Here is a 16,047-nt window from a genome sequence, read left to right on the forward strand (position 1 = left end):
TAATCTGTAAACCCCACCTCCTTCAAGACTAACTGAACCACCTAAACTGGGCTTTACAGGCCAATGGAGACTCCACCTCAGACATCAGAAGAGCTGCAAGACCGAGAACAAGCCACGTGAGTAAGGACAAAGATCCACCCAGAGGAAAAGTGTTTTTGCCATACATCAAGGGAACCACTAAGTGCATAGGGAAACTGATGAGCAAACACAACCTACAAACTATCTACAGACCCACCAAGAAAATCTAACAAATGCTACATTAAGCAAAGGACAAAAGGGATCCTCTCACCTCTTCAGGAGTCTACCATATACCATGCAGCTGTGGGAAAGTCAACAGAGGGACCACCAAGCGCAGCATTGCCTAAACACGAATCAAGGAACATGAAAGGCACTGCAGACTAATTCAGCCAGAGAAGTCAGCCATAGCAGAGCACCTGATGAACCAATCTGGATACAACAAATTATGTGAGAACACAAAAATGATGGTCCACTTCAACAACCACCATGTCAGGCTACACGGAGAAGCCACTGAAATCCACAAGCATGTGAACAATTTCAACTGAAAAGAAGAAACCATGAAAATGAACAAAATCTTGCTGACAGTATTAAAACACTCTAAAATCATAAGAGTAAATGAAGAACAACACTCAAAAGCAGGGGAACTCCAGACAGGAAACAATCAGGGACAGCTAACCATCTCTTAACAAGGATTCCCCCAGGCAGTAAGAAGCCACACCTTGAAACTGCTAGGCCATTAAATGCTAATCAAGGTGGCCAACTGAAACATTCACACCTAGTTCCAACAGACAACAGTTATTTCTCCCACTCTGGACTTTCCAGATATACAAACCCCATTTTCCTAGTTTCCAACAGATCTCACAACCTCAGAGGATGCCTGCCATAGATGTAGGTGAAATGTCAGGAGAGAATGCTTCTAGAACATGGCTATACAGCTTGAAAAACCTAAAACAACCCACTAATGGATCTTTTGCCTTCTCCCAAAAAAGAGCAGCTGTAACGGGTTTGGGCCATTGCCATCCAAAGGAATGACCCGAGCCTCTCCGCAAAGGCCATTAAGAAGTCAGCTAAATCAGGTGACATAAAACCATTCCTTCTGAATCAACAAAAGTTAACGGCAATGGAAAGAAGGCCAGAATATGACATGCCAAAGTGACTAGAATCCCATTAGTTCTCTGCTCTCCATCAAGATGTCACTTAGGGTTTCTTGTTAGATAAAGTGTTTTTTTTTTCATGTCAGGAGCAACTTGGGAAACTTCAAGTTGCTTCTGGTGTGAGAGAATTGGCCATCTGCAAGGATGATGCCCAGGGGATGCCTGGCTGTTTTGATGTTTTACCATCCTTGTGGGAGACTTCTTTCATGTCCCCGCAAGTGTAGCTGAAGCTGACAGAGAGAGCTCATCCGCACTCTCCCCGGATTCGAATCTCCAACCTGTTGTTCTTCAGTCCTGCCGGTACAAGAGTTTAAAGCACTGCGCCACCGGTGGCTCCTTGGAAAAGTGGATAATAATAATAATAATAATAATAATAATAATAATAATAATAGTCCTTTTTCTGACCAAAGAAAGAGGAGAAGCTTCTAAGATTTTATACCGTGGTTTGATATGATACTTTATTATTATTTTTTCATCTTTGGGTTTTTAGCTGTACCTTACTATAATCTTGTTGGAAGCCACCTTGGGAGACAGCGAGGGCTTCAATAAAGAACAGTGAAATAAAATACAGTTTGGAGCAGTCCTTGGTGGGATCTGGAGAGCAAATAAGCCTCCGGATCTGTCCCTTGCAAAAGTGAGTGCTTGACTATAGGATACAATGTCAGTTTGGTGGTCCATTTGCCCCAATACGTCCTACTTTGAATGGTAGGAACTCTCTTTGGCCTCCAACAAAGAGAGGTGGCAACAGAAGTCATAGCAAAAGGCCAAGTAGATATCCATATCTCGGCTTTCAGGAAGGTCCAGTCTAGCCCAAACTTTGCAAGCGGAGATCTCACTGTCTCAATTGTCCATAGGAAGTTTCAGCCTTTCCTTCGAAGGTTGGTGAGGCTACGAAGCTGCCTTGCCATTTTTGTCTTTTGGTGGTTTTGCCTGCAAAACACAAGCACCAATTTATTATTCCCTATCACTGCTCAGTTTTTTTTTAGAGACACTTTGCCCAGAAGGGAACTCAGAAAGGAGAGAAATGTGGCTCCAAATGGGAACTTTGTCCCATGAAGTTTTCCTTCAGTTCCCAAATATCTACAGTTGCAAAGAATGAGACATTACAAATGGCTCACATGCTTCAATGAGCTGCACTCGCCTTCCCTAGCCCTCTTCTCTTTGGGCACTGACATCCTGCTACTGAATGGCTGAAACGCCTAGAAATGTGAGGATTGGAGGAACAGTCATTTGGGGCATCTCAAAAGTATGACATTGGAACACTGAAGAAAAATGTCCTTTGGGGAATCGTCAAAATAGGATTCTTTGGTTCAGAGGAGTGGATCTACTTAGGTTGGGATCAAGGACTGGATATGGGTGGGAATGCTGTTGGACTACAATTCCCAGCACTCCTGGCCAGCAGAGCCTAGGAAAAGGAAGACGGGGAGGTGGTTGCTTTGGAAAATGGGAGGATGTCAAGGGTTTTTGCGGTGGCAAAAAAAGCCAATGGGATTTTGGGCTGCATAAATAGAGGTCTAGTGTCTAGATCAGTGTTTCTCAACCTGGGGGTCGGGACCCCCAGAGGGGTCGTGAAGAGGTATCAGAGGGGTCACCAAAGATTTTCTTTTCTGTTAGTCAACACCATTTTCTGTTAGTCATGGGGGTTCTGTGTGGGAGGTTTGTCCCAATTCTCTCATTGGTGATGTTCAGAATACTCTTTGATTTAAGTGAATTATAAATCCCTGCAACTACAACTCCCAAATGTCAAGGTCTACTTTTCCCAAACGCCACCAGTGTTCACAATCGGGCATATTGAGTATCTGTGCCAAATTTGGTTCAGATCCATCATTGTTTGCGCTCTCTGGATGTAGGTGAACTACAACTCCCAAACTCAAGGTCTATACCCACCAAATCTTTCCAGTATTTTCTGTTGGTCATAGGAGTTCTGTGTGCCAAGTTGGTTCAATTCCATCATTGGTGGAGTTCAGAATGCTCTTTGATTGTAGGTGAACTATAAATCCCAGTGACTACAACTCTCAAATGACAAAATCAATCAATCCCCCCCTAAACCCACCAGTATTCAAATGTGGGCATATCAGGTATTTGTGCCAAATTTGGTCCAGTGAATGAAAATACATCCTGCATATCAGATATTTACATTACGATTCATAACAGTAGCAACATTACAGTTACGAAGTAGCAACAAAAATAATTTTATGGTTGGGGGTCACTGCAACATGAGGGGTCACGGCATTAGGAAGGTTGAGAAACACTGGTCTAGATCCAGGGAAGTCATGCTACCCCTCTATTCTCCCTTGGTCAGACCGCATCTGGAATACTATGTTTGAAGGGCGATGTGTCCAGAGGAGGACGATTCAAAGGATCAAGGGTCTGCAGAACAAGCCCAATGAGGAGCGGCTGAATGAGCTGGGCATGTTCAACATGCAGAAGAGAAGGCCAAGAGGAGACATGATGGTCATGTATAAATATGTGAGGGAAAGTAATAGGGAGGAGGGAGCAAGCTTGTTTTCTGCTGCCCTAGAGACTAGGACGCAAAACAATGGCTTCAAACTACAGGAAAGGAGATTCTACTTGAACATTAGGAAGAACTTCCTAATGGTGAGAGCTGTTCAGCAGTGGAACTCTCTGCCCTGGAGTGTGGTGGAGGCTCTTTCTTTGGAGGCTTTTAAGCAGAGGCTGGATGGCCATCTGTGGTGGGAGGGGGGCTTTGGATGCAATTTTCCTGCTTCTTGGCAGGGGGATGGACTGGATGGCCCGTGAGGTCTCTTCCAACTCTATGATTCTAAGTGTCCTTTTTTACCTCTTCATACTTCTCGCTTCGATAGAAGTCGGCTTTGGCGTCAAGGTACAAGAGCACCAGATCACAGATGACAGTGGCCTAGGATAGAAAAAGGCAGCATTTGGCACTCAAAAAACAGCCTCTCCCTGCCATGTTTAAAGAAAGGACAAGGCCAACACTGAAGTCCAGGTGGAGCTTCAAATTGTTCATTTGGTGCATTTCTGTTGGCCAACAAAGGCATGACCCCTTGGTGGGTTTTACACTGGGTTCAATTTTTACACATCTCCAACATCGCTGTGCTCCTGAATGAACAGCTTGCTTTGCCCTTCCACCTGGCCATACTCACAGTCCCGAGGAATGCTGCTCCGGTGCCCAGGTTGACAACAGTGGGGATGATACTGAACTTCCCAGCCTAGAAATACAGAAAGGGAATTGCTTAGAGCAGTGTTTCTCAACCTGGGGGTCAGGCCCCCGGGGGGGGGGGTCGCAAGGGGGTTTCAGAGGGGTTGCCAAAGACCATCAGAAAACATATATTTCTGATGGTCTTAGGAACCCCTTTGGCAGAGAAGGTCTCCGCCTGACCTTCTTTTCCTTTTTGGAAACAGATGGTGAATCCTTCCACCAAAAGCCCTCCTCTGCTGTGATTGACTGGCCTCTCAGCCAAGGGGAGGGCTGTTTCTGTGACTCCAAGAAGAGAGGGGAGAGCAGCCATACTTGGAGCATGGCAGCATACCACACATGCACGAGCGAGGGAGAGTGTGTGAGGCTGGGGGGAGGTTAGTGCCAGCGAGTCCCTTCAAGGCATGGGGTTTTGTGTATGAAGTTTGGCTCAATTGGTGGGGCTCAGAATGCTCTTTGATTGTGATGAACTGTAAATCCCAGGAACTACAACTCCCAAATAGTAGGTTTGCCTACTCTGGAACATGCAACACATAATTGTCCTTCTTTAGGGGTCCTTTTCAAATCTATGATACTATATCTCTGTGTGTGTGTGAATCATATATATCTATCTATATCTATGGCTGAATGGCTCTTTGTCAGGAGGGCTTTGATTACGTTTTCTTGCCCTGGTGAAGGGAGTTGGACTGGGTGGCCTTAAGCATTTTCTGTTGGTCTGTGTAGGAAGTTTGCCCCAATTCTGTCGTTTCTGGAGCTCAAAATGCTCTTTGATTGTAGTGAACTATAAATCCCAGGAACTACAACTCCTAAATGGCAAGGTCTATTTTCCCCAAACCCCACCAGTGTTCACATTTGGCCATATTGATTATTCATGCGAAGTTTGGTCCAGATCCATCATTGTTTGAGTCCACAGTGCTCTCTGGATGTAGGTGAACTACAACTCCAAAACTCAAGGTCAATGCCCACCAAACCTTCCAATATTTTATGCTGGTCATGGGAGTTCTGTGTGCCAAGTTTGATTCAATTTCCTCATTGGTTGAGTTCAGAATGCGTTTTGATGAACTCTGCGGGATTTATAAATTAACTATAAATCCCAGCAACTACAACTCCCAAATGACAAAATCAATCCCCTCCCAACTCCACCAGTATTCAAATTTGGGCGTATCTGGTATTTTTGCCAAATTTAGTCCAGTGAATGAAGATACATCCTGCACAGAGGCGGCCCTAGGTAATTTTCAAAGGTAAGCAAACAGTATTTTGCCCCCCCCCCCCAAACCAATCATTGATATATATTTTCTGTTTGTTGTGGGAGTTCTGTGTGCCATATTTGGTTCAATTCCATCATTGGTGGAGTTCAGAATGCTCTTTGATTTTAGGTGAACTATACATCCCAGTAACTACACTTGCCGCACTTGCTTTCTTGCCAGGCCCACTTTGGGTCCGGAGGCGTGCCTGAAGACCCCGGCGTGTGCACCAAAAGTCACCTCTTGTCCTGACTTTCTCCTCAGCCATTGGGACCGAGAGAGAGAGAGAGAGACAGAGACAGAGAGAGACAGAGGTGGAGATGCCCACCTTTCCTGAAGGTAGGCACAAAAACAAAGGGGGAGTGGAGGTGGGAGATACCTCCAGCCGGAGGGGCTCTCTCTCTCTCTTGGTCCCAATGGCTGAAGAGAAAGTCAGGAGAAGAGGCGACTATTGGTGCGCACGCTGGAGTCTTCAGACATGCCTCAGGACCCGAAGCAGGCCAGATGTGGCGGCTCCACCCCTTGGCCCATCCGTGGATTGGGGAGAGGAGGCGGGTGGAGTGCCGGGGGATCGGGAAAGGGAGCCGGTCATGGGGAAGGGATCGAACGCGGAGAACGATTGAGCGCTGGCTCTGCTCGTGCACCCGGTGGCCGGGTGGAGCAGGAACGAGAGGGGCTAGGTGAGGCTCAAGGGCCCGGCCCCTATGGGAAGAGGATCGCCCGGCAGAGAGGCAAGAAAGCCGAGGCTCCCCCCAGACTGCTAGGGCTGTTGTGAGCTGAGGGGGCGCTCCTCAAGTGGCGGTTGAGGGGCATTTACAGAGGCGCCTCTGCGCCCCTAGCAAAAAAAAAGTGTTCTGTGACCGCTTACGTCACGTAATGGATGAGCCGCCCCTGATCCTGCATATCGGATATTTACATGATGATTCACGACAGTAGCAAAATTACAGTTCTGAAGTAGCAAATAAAGTAATTGTATGGTTGGGGGTCGCCACAACATGAGGAACTGTATTAAGGGGTTGCGGCATTAGGAAGGTTGAGAAACACTGGTTTAGAGCCAATGGGTAAGGACAGCCAAGTTCACAGCATACTGTTTTGTAGGGAAATGGGGGGAACAATGCTGCGTGTACTGGAAGGAAGGGGGGCAGAAGCACAGTAGGGAGGAGCTGGGAGCAGAGCCTGATTCATCCCAACCACCGAGACGATGAACAGATCCTGCAGGGATCCCTCCAGGTAGAAGACTGTTTGGCGCCTCACCTGACCACGGACTGAAATGTCAAAGCGGATGCCGTAGAGTTTCAGCAGACTCCGGGAGGGAGGAGAAAGTGGGGCCCGGTAATAGGAGGCTGTCCTGGAAAGAGAAAAGACCCTGGCACCCATTTCATTTATTTTTATACCCCATCACCATCTCCCCAAAGGGACTCGGGGTGGCTTACATGAGGGACCAAGCCCAGAACAAACAACAGAGTTCACCAGCTAAAAACATAGTTAAAAGATAATAACATATCATAATCTAATTCAGTGTTTCTCAACCTTCCTAATGCCACGACCCCTTAATGCAGTTCCTCATGTTGTGGTGACCCCCAACCATAAAATTATTTTTGTTGTTACTTCATATCTGTAATTTTGGTACTGTTATGAATCTTAATGTAAATATCTGATATGCAGGATGTATTTTCATTTACTGGACCAAATTTGGCACAAATACCTAATACACCCAAATTTGAATATTGGGGGGGGGGGGGGGTTGGGAGGGGGAATTGATTTTGTCATTTGGGAGTTGTAGTTGCTGGGATTTACAGTTCGCCTACAATCAAAGAGCATTCTGAACCCCACCAAAGATTGAACTGAACCAAACTTGGCACACAGAACTCCCATGACCAACAGAAAATACTGGAAGAGTTTGGTGGGCATTGATTTGAGTTTTGGAGTTGTAGTTCACCTCCATCCAGAGAGCACTGTGGACTCAAACAATGATGGATCTGGACCAAACTTGGTATAAATACTCAATATGCCCAAATGTGAACACTGGTGGAGTTTGGGGAAAATAGACCTTGACATATGGGAGTTGTGGTTGCTGGGATTTATAGTTCACCTACAATCAAAGACTATTCTGAACCCCACCAAAGATACAATTGGGCCAAACTTCCCACATAGAACCCCCATGAACAGAAAATACTGTGTTTTCTGATGGTCTTTGGTGACCCCTCTGACACTCCCTCGCAACCCCCCTGAGGGTCCTGACCCCCAGGCTGAGAAACACTGATCTAATTAGACATGGAGTTTGCCAAATTTGATAGGAAAGAGGAGAAAGGCAACCAAATCAAGATTGGGTGTTTCACATCCCACAGAGGGATGGACGTTGCTGTGGGACTACAACTCCTGGCATCCCCGGCCAGCACAGTCAGTGGTGAGAATGGCAAGGAGTATGGTTCCCTGTGCCGTAAAAAAGACACTTCTGGGCAGAACACCAAATTTGACCTGCTCCAGCCTGAGGCTTCTCCCACCTGAAGTTGAATTCCTTGTCCAGGAGGTTGAAGGAATAGCCAGGATGGCATTGCGATGGGGCTTGATCGGCGTCGCAGTCCCAGTCGATGCGCAAACCAAGGGCTGCCCCCTGCGTCAGGAGCCACCAAAGGCCACAAGGGAACATGGAAAAACACAATGTGCCATTGGTTAAGCAACACCTGTCCTTCAGGAGCTACTGAAGCAGGCATCATCTCCTTTTTTTTTTGGAAAGGGGGAAGCCAAACGGCATGGGATTTGGGGAAGCAAGAGACACACCTTGAGGGCCAGTTCCTCAAAGCTAGCCCCGGCAGCCTCCACCATGTCATGAATACGGAAAACAGGGCAGAAAGGGCTATCCAGAGCGTCATAGCGGCAGCCCTTGAAGTAGGCCCCATCCATCGTCTTCAAAGTGTTGGTCCTAAGAGACAGCAAGAATTAGAGGTCTTTGGGGATATCAATTACAGGAAGAAAGTTTATGGATCTCATGGGTTCAAGCGACAGGAAAGGAGTTTCCACTCAAACATTAGGAAGAACTTCCCGACTGTAAGAAGACCTTTTCAACAGTGGAACTCTGCCTTGGAAGTCTGGTGGAAGCTCCTTTGAAGGCTGTTAAACAGAGGCTGGATGGCCATCTGTTGAGGTGGGGAGGGCTATGTTTGTGCTTTTCCTGCATGGCAGAAGGGGGTTGGACTAGATGGCCCATGTGGCCTCTTCTGAGTCTATGATTCTATGATTCATGCCAATGGGTCAGCTGAAGCATTGTAGGAGCTGTCTGAGGCGCCGAACCCTACAATGCTAGCCACCTTGGACAGTGCATTCAATTTCAGATGGTAAACAACAGGATTCAGCATCCTGTTGACACTGATCCAGCTTTGTAAGGTTTTCGGACTATATAAAAACAGCATGGAATTGATTGCACCAATAATAATAATAATAATAATAATAATAATAATAATAATAATAATAATATATTAATTATTATTAATAATAATAACTCTCTGCCCTGGAGTGTGGTGGAGGCTCCTTCTTTGGAAGCTTTTAAACAGAGTCTGGATGGCCATCTGTCAGGGGTGCTTTGAATGCAATTTTCCTGCTTCTTGGCAGAGGGTTGTGCTGGATGGCCCATGAGGTGTCTTCCAACTCTATGATTCTATGATTCCTAATTCTAATAACAAAGCAAAGACAAAACCAAGACAATTTCTCTTCTCGACCCTTACCTGGAGAAGTTGAATTTGGCAAAGTTGACTGTGTTTTTAATAAACAGAGTGAAATTTCCAGCTTCGATCAAGTGCGGTTTCCTACAAGGAAAACAGAAAAGAAATTGGGGGCGGGGGAGAGATAGTGAGATTCTCCGAATAAGATTCAGTATTGGCCATCTATGTTCCGTATTAATACCAAAAAGGAGGATTTGGGAACCTGGGTAAGGTCTTGTTTTCCACCGGACACCAGCCATAGATCTCGCAGGTGTTGCTCGTAGCATTCAAATGGATACACTTTCCCGTTTTGATTCCTGAAAAAAAAGCCAGATCTCAATCTCTTCGATGGAACCTTCGATTCTGAGTTGTTCGCTTCCCGAATAAATGGGGTGGAAAATCCAGTCCAGGGTTTAGTCTGAACTTTCAAGGGTCAACCCAAGGTGTAGAGCCTCAGTTACCACTAGTAGTGACTTGCCAATTTTGGAAGACCCCACTCAATCTCCTTACCGTTCCCATTGACTACTGGCTCTCCAGCCCTACAATCCGAATCTTGCTGGCAGTTTCCATCTGGGATTGAAGGATGCTATAAACAAAAGGCAACAAGGGAAACTATAGCTCCCACCTTGTTCCAGGCCAGTGTTGCCAAGCCGTGACATAAAGCCAAGCCACGAAAAAGAGCTGCCAACAACATACCTCAGGGCACAACCCCTGTGTTTGATTCGGTGTCGCAATGAAATTGGTGGCCAAGAAGAAGACACTTTCTCCCTAAAGAAAAGTTCCAGGAAATAGATACTATTGTTTTCTCTGTCAAAAAAAGTCAATAAAGACAGTTTGACCCTACTTGGTCTGCCATGGACTCCTGGGAGTTGTAGTTTGGCAGAGAAGGATAAGACCTTGTCAAGCTACTACTAGCCCTAAACCATGGCAGTCAAAGTACAAATGCACCCATCTAAATATTCTGCCATGAAAACCTACAGATAGGTTAGGTTTTGGGTTGCCTAGATGTTGGGTTGTCACTCCCATCGTCCATAGCCATGCGGGAAGTGGCAGCCCAAGGTTTGATTCAATGCCACATACCTGAGGGGGCTTCACGTAATCGGCCACATCCCACAGTCGCTCTCCAAGCTCTTGGACCTGAATGGCCGAAACCCCTTTCAGTTTGGTGATCACTGAGAAGTGTGGGTCCGTATCCTTTTCCTGGTAGCCTTTCTGGAAGAGGAGCACCCATCTGCAAGACAACCCCAGGAACAAGAGGTTCGAGGAAACCCCAAACAGGCCTCTGCTTCAATGTTGTGATCTCCCTGATAGTTATGAAGAGCTGGACCTTTTCCATGGTAGTGCCCCTGATTTGATTGATACCCGAGCCACCCTATCAGATAAGAGCTTTGAAAAGAATGGCCTCTTCAGCTCTCAATCTCAGGTGGGATTCAAATAGGCTTTGAATGATTGCATTGGCTTTAACTATTGATTTTTTATGGTTATATGTTTGTTGCTAAGTGTGTTCCAGATCCATCAAGCTGCATTTCATTGTACGTTGTATTGTTTTTTAGAATCGTTAACCACGTTGGGTCTCTTTTTAGAGAAAAATGTGGGATATTATCATTGTTATTATTAATGGTTATGTTTTTTTAAAATTCATGTCAAAAGCATTGCATCAATAAATAAGTATAAAACTGATAAAATGAAGGAAGCATAATAATAAGAATAGTTTATTTATATACCAATGCTAATAATAATAGTAATAATAATAATAATAAATTATTATTAATAAGTATTATTACATTACAATGTTATTATTTCTATATATTACTATGTTGTGTATATTGAGGGGACTCCGCCCTGAGTTCCCCTAGGGGTTGAGAAGGACAGGGTAAAAATGTTCAAAATAAAAAATTCGAAATAAATAAATAAATTGACAGCATGCTGCTCAGAGATCAATTGATCAGTAATAATATTAAAGATGTCCATCATGACCTCCCTGGCATTCCCCAACTCCCCTACCAATGGGATGCTGAAACCGCTTCGGGCTTTAGTCTGAACTTGGATCAAACTTAGCACCTTGGCATACGGTTTTTAATGCTGGGCTTGAACCCGGGGCAGATTTGTTGGCAGCGGCATCTATTTGGGATCAAAGACTCTGAATTCTTTCTTGGCTCCGGAAACACCAATGACTTGCAATTCGGCTCATCGAGTGCCCACCCCTTGCCCTTTCTTTGCCCAAATCTTACCCGAATGTGTATGCCAGGATGCCCAGCTGGATCAGGCGGTGCAAAAGGCCCACTTTACGGTTCCTGGTGAGGGCAAACTTCTCCGTTTTGTAGTCCAGGAAGGCTGAGCAGGTCTCCTCCATCGCCGGCCGACCAGGAAATGCCGGCAGCTTCTGGGAGAAGCAGAGCCATGCCCTGGCATGGTGCCCAGCTGTAGATTAAAAAGGAGAGAGCAAAGCATTTTAAAAGAGGAGCATCCCTGGGAGTGCCGCAGGATGGCAGAGGCAAGGTTTCTTTCCTTTTTGATTAAAATTGTACAAAGTTCCCATTCTAATAGTCATAATAATAACAATAAAAATATAGTACTAATATTATTAATATATTAATAATATTAATAGATAGGGAGGGAGGGGGCAGCCAGGAAGACAAAGCTGCATCATGTCTCCTGCAACATCACTTGGGAGCCCCTCAATATACACAACATACTAATATATAGAAATAACTAGCTGTGCCCTGCCACGCGTTGCTGTGGCCTATAGTAAAACTTATCAAAGTTGAGGTAGATATCTGGACTATGATGAAAGAGAGGTCCCTACCTATTCCTTCCCCCTTTTCCTCCCCCTTTCTCTCCTTTCTTCCTTCTCTACCTCTTTCTTTCTTTCCTTCTTTCACTACTTGGTTTCATCCTTCTCTCTTTCCTTCATTCCCTCCCCCTTTCTTCCTTTGCCTTTCTTCCCTCCCTGTTTGCTTCCTTCTTTCACTTTTTATTTCCTTTTATTTCACCACCATCATAACAATAACAATAATGCAATGCATTGCCTCTGGGACCTGACACCTCTCCCATTCCCCCTAAAAGGGTCTCATAGGAACAATAGCATAATAATAATAATAGAAATAACAACCTTTACCCACCACGTGTTGCTGTGGCCAATCTTCCCTCTTTCCCTCCCTCCCTCCCTCCCGCCTTCCTTCCTTCCTTCCTTCCTTCCTTCCTTCCTTCCCATCTTTCCTTCTCCTCTTCTTTCTCTATCTCTTTCCTTCCTTCCCCCTTTTTCGTTCTCTTCTGCTGTCTCTCTTTTCTTTCCTTCCATCTTTCCTTTTCTTTCCTTTTCTTCTTCCTCTAACTTTCCTCCCTTCCCCCTTTTTCTTTACCTCCCTTTCTCTTTCTTCCTTCTTTCCTTCCTTCCTGTCTTTCCTAGATTTTGACAGGGCGGGAAGGGGCGGGGTGGGGTTTGGAGGTGGCCTGAAGTAAAAGAAGGTAAGATTGGGGCAGGGGAGTGATGGAGCGTGGGGTTGTGTGTGTGTGTGCGGCAGCGAGGGGAGTCATGGAGCGTGGGGTTGTGTGTGTGTGTGCGGCGGCGGGGGGAGTGGGGTTGCGTGTGTGTATGCGGCGGCGGGGGGAGTGGGGTTGCGTGTGTGTGCGGCGGTGGGGGGAGTGATGGAGCGTGGAGTTGCGTGTGTGTGTGGCGGCGGGGGGAGTGGGGTTGCGTGTGTGTGTGCGGCGGCGGGGGGAGTGATGGAGCGTGGGGTTGCGTGTGTGTGTGCAGCAGGGTGTGTGTGTGTGTGGGAAGCGGCGCGGCGGGGCTTGGAGTGGGCATGGTTTCCGCAGAGGGAACGTTGGCCGGAAGGCCATGTGCGCGTGCCAGGGAACTTGCGGCTGGGCGCCAATGCGCATGCTCAGTTGTTTTGCCATTTTGTGAGTGTGTTGTTGTGTTGTTTTTCATTTTGAGTAGTTATGTTTGTACCTTGTGGGTTGTGTTATGGGCATGGGAATTTTGGTTAAGTTTCGTTGGGGTTTTTTTTGAGTTTTGTTCTTTTGCCGTTTTGTGAGTGTGTTGTTGCGTTGTTTTTCATTTTGAGTAGATATGTTTGTACCTTGTGGGTTGTGTTATGGGCACGGGGATTTTAGTTAAGTTTCGTTGGGGGATTTTTGAGTTTTGTTGTTTTGCCATTTTGTGAGTGTGTTGTTGTGTTGTTTTTCATTTTGAGTAGATATGTTTGTACCTTGTGGGTTGTGTTATGGGCACGGGGATTTTGGTTAAGTTTTGTTGGGGGATTTTTGAGTTTTGTTGTTTTGCTGTTTTGTGAGTGTGTTGTTGTGTTGTTTTTCATTTTGAGTAGATATGTTTGTACCTTGTGGGTTGTGTTATGGGCATGGGAATTTTGGTTAAGTTTCGTTGGGGGGTTTTTGAGTTTTGTTTCCTCGTTGGATGCCCCTAACAAATTTATATATATAGATAACATTGTAATGTAATACTACTAATGTATAATATATAATATTAATAATTTTGTAACATAATATATTATATATTATATATACTACAACTTATGATATAGTGCAATATATTAGAGAAAGTGTAATATAGTCATAGTGTATGATATATATTGTGGTAAAATAATATAATACAATAAAATAATATATAATATATAATACTAAGATATTATATATTACATGTAATATTACTAATAATATTGCAGTATAGTGGTATAGTACAATATAGTAATATGTGAAACTAATATTGTGCTAGACTCATAATATATTGTTTATACATATAATATTGATAAGGTAAAGGTAAAGGTTTTCCCCTAACATTAAGTCCAGTCATGTCCGACTCTGGGGTGTGGTGCTCATCTTCATTTCTAAGCCGAAGAGCCGGCAGAGCAGTACCTATTGATCTACTCACATTTGCATGTTTTTGAACTGCTAGGTTGGCAGAAGCTGGAGCTGACAGCGCAAGCTCATGCAGCTCCCCGGAATTGAACCTGTGACCTTTCGGTCAACAAGCTCAGCAGCTCAGCGCTTTAACCCACTGCGCTACCGGGGGCTCCATAATATTGAAAGCAATATTAAAATATAATACAATAGAATATTAATAATAATAAAATATAATAATATATAATAATATTGTAATATAGTAATACTAATATATTAAATATAATTACTACTCCCGATGGTGTATTGGGTTAAACCCTTGTGCCGGCAGGACTGAAGACCGACAGGTCGCAGGTTTGAATCCGGGGAGAGTGCGGATGAGCTCCCTCTGTCAGCTCCAGTTCCCCATGCAGGGACATGAAAGAAGCCGCCCACAGGAATGGTAAAACATCAAAACATTTGGGCGTCCCCTGGGCAACGTTCTTGCAGATAGCCAATTCTCTCACACCAGAAGTGATTTGCAGTTTCTCAAGTCGCTCCTGATACAAAAGAAACAAAAAACCAAATAAAAATATAATATTAATAATAATACAATATAATATATAATAATATTTTAATATATTAATACTAATGTATTAAATATAATTATTACTGATCATATATAATAATATACAGTGGGGGGGGGGGAAGTATTTAGTCAGATACCAAATGTACAATTTCTCCCACTTAAAAAGTTGAGAGAGGTCTGTAATTCACGTCATAAGTAGACCTCAACTATGAGAGACAACATGAGAAAACACACCCAGAAAATCACATTGTTTGATTTTTAATGAATTTATTTGCAAATTATGGTGGAAAATAAGTATTTGATCACCTTACAAACAAGCAAGATTTCTGGGTCTCACAGACAGGCTCCTCTGTCCTCCACTCATTACCTGTAGTAATGGCACCTATTTGAACTTGTTCTCAGTATCAAAGACACCTGTCCACAACCTCGAGCAGTCATACTCCAAACTCCACTACGGTGAAGGCTAAAGAGCTGTCGAAGGACACCAGAAACAAAATTGTTGCCCTGCACCAGACTGGGAAGACTGGATCTGCAATAGGCAAGCTGCTTGGTGTGAAGAAATCAACTGTGGGAGCAATAATTAGAAAATGGAAGAGATACAAGACCACTGATAATCTCCCTTGATCTGGGGCTCCATGCAAGATCTCACCCCATGGGGTCAAAATGATTACAAGAACGGTGAGCAAAAATTCCAGAACCACACGGGGGAACCTAGTGAATGACTTGCAGAGAGCTGGGACCAACGTTGCAAAGGCTACCATCAGTAACACACTATGCCGCCAGGGACTCAGATCCTGCAGTGCCAGACGTGTCCCCCTGCTTAAGCTAGTACATGTCTGGGACTGACTGAAGCTTGCTAGAGAGCATTTGGATGATCCAGAAGAGTATTGGGAGCTTCTTCACAGGTTCGGTTGGTGGGGATGAGAGATAGGGCCTTTTCAGTGGTGGCCCCTTGGATATGGAACACCCTCCCCAGAGATATTAGATTGGCTCCCACTCTCCTAACATTCCGAAATAAAGTCAAAACCTGGCTTTGTGAGCAGGCTTTCTCAAATGCAATGTAGCAAATAATTACTTGACCTCGGAATGGCTGGACAATTGCAATTGGATGAGGATTCTGGAAATTAGATACGGAAGATTTATGTTTCTTTATGCTTGTAGGTAATCAATATTTCTTCTTGTTTGACAGTATTGATGTAGAGATTTTCTGGTTTGCCTACTCTGGAACATGCAACACATAATTGTCCTTCTTTAGGGGTCCTTTCAAATCTGTGATACTATATATGTGTGTGTGTGAATCATATCTATCTATCTATCTATCTAT

General features: G+C 44.7%; 1 protein-coding gene across 1 annotated transcript; it reads right to left on the reverse strand.

Annotated features, from left to right (window-relative positions):
- Window positions 1-1,618: 1,618 nt before the first annotated feature.
- On the reverse strand, window positions 1,619-11,673 carry P2RX6 (purinergic receptor P2X 6). The gene is made up of 12 exons (XM_067473300.1): window positions 11,524-11,673; window positions 10,373-10,523; window positions 9,989-10,060; window positions 9,803-9,878; window positions 9,516-9,609; window positions 9,317-9,397; window positions 8,376-8,517; window positions 8,099-8,208; window positions 6,849-6,942; window positions 4,298-4,363; window positions 3,973-4,050; window positions 1,619-2,102 (listed from the first exon to the last, which is right to left on the reverse strand). The coding sequence occupies exons 1-12, from the start codon at window positions 11,643-11,645 to the stop codon at window positions 2,061-2,063; spliced, it is 1,128 nt and encodes a 375-aa protein (XP_067329401.1). The 5' UTR covers window positions 11,646-11,673; the 3' UTR covers window positions 1,619-2,060.
- Window positions 11,674-16,047: the final 4,374 nt, after the last annotated feature.

This window comes from Anolis sagrei, chromosome X, assembly GCF_037176765.1.
Source record: "Anolis sagrei isolate rAnoSag1 chromosome X, rAnoSag1.mat, whole genome shotgun sequence".
Classification (NCBI taxonomy): Eukaryota; Metazoa; Chordata; class Lepidosauria; order Squamata; family Dactyloidae; genus Anolis; species Anolis sagrei.

Bases quoted from the DNA above. Each gene is read 5' to 3' on its own strand.
- P2RX6 (XM_067473300.1), bottom strand. From the start codon at position 11,645: ATGGAGGAGACCTGCTCAGCCTTCCTGGACTACAAAACGGAGAAGTTT. The intron at 9,879-9,988 runs GTATGTTGTTGG...TTTTGTTTATAG, and splicing joins CACAGGGGTTGTGCCCTGAG to CATCCTTCAATCCCAGATGG. The intron at 9,398-9,515 runs GTTCCCAAATCC...TTTTCCTTGTAG, and splicing joins GAAAACAAGACCTTACCCAG to GAAACCGCACTTGATCGAAG.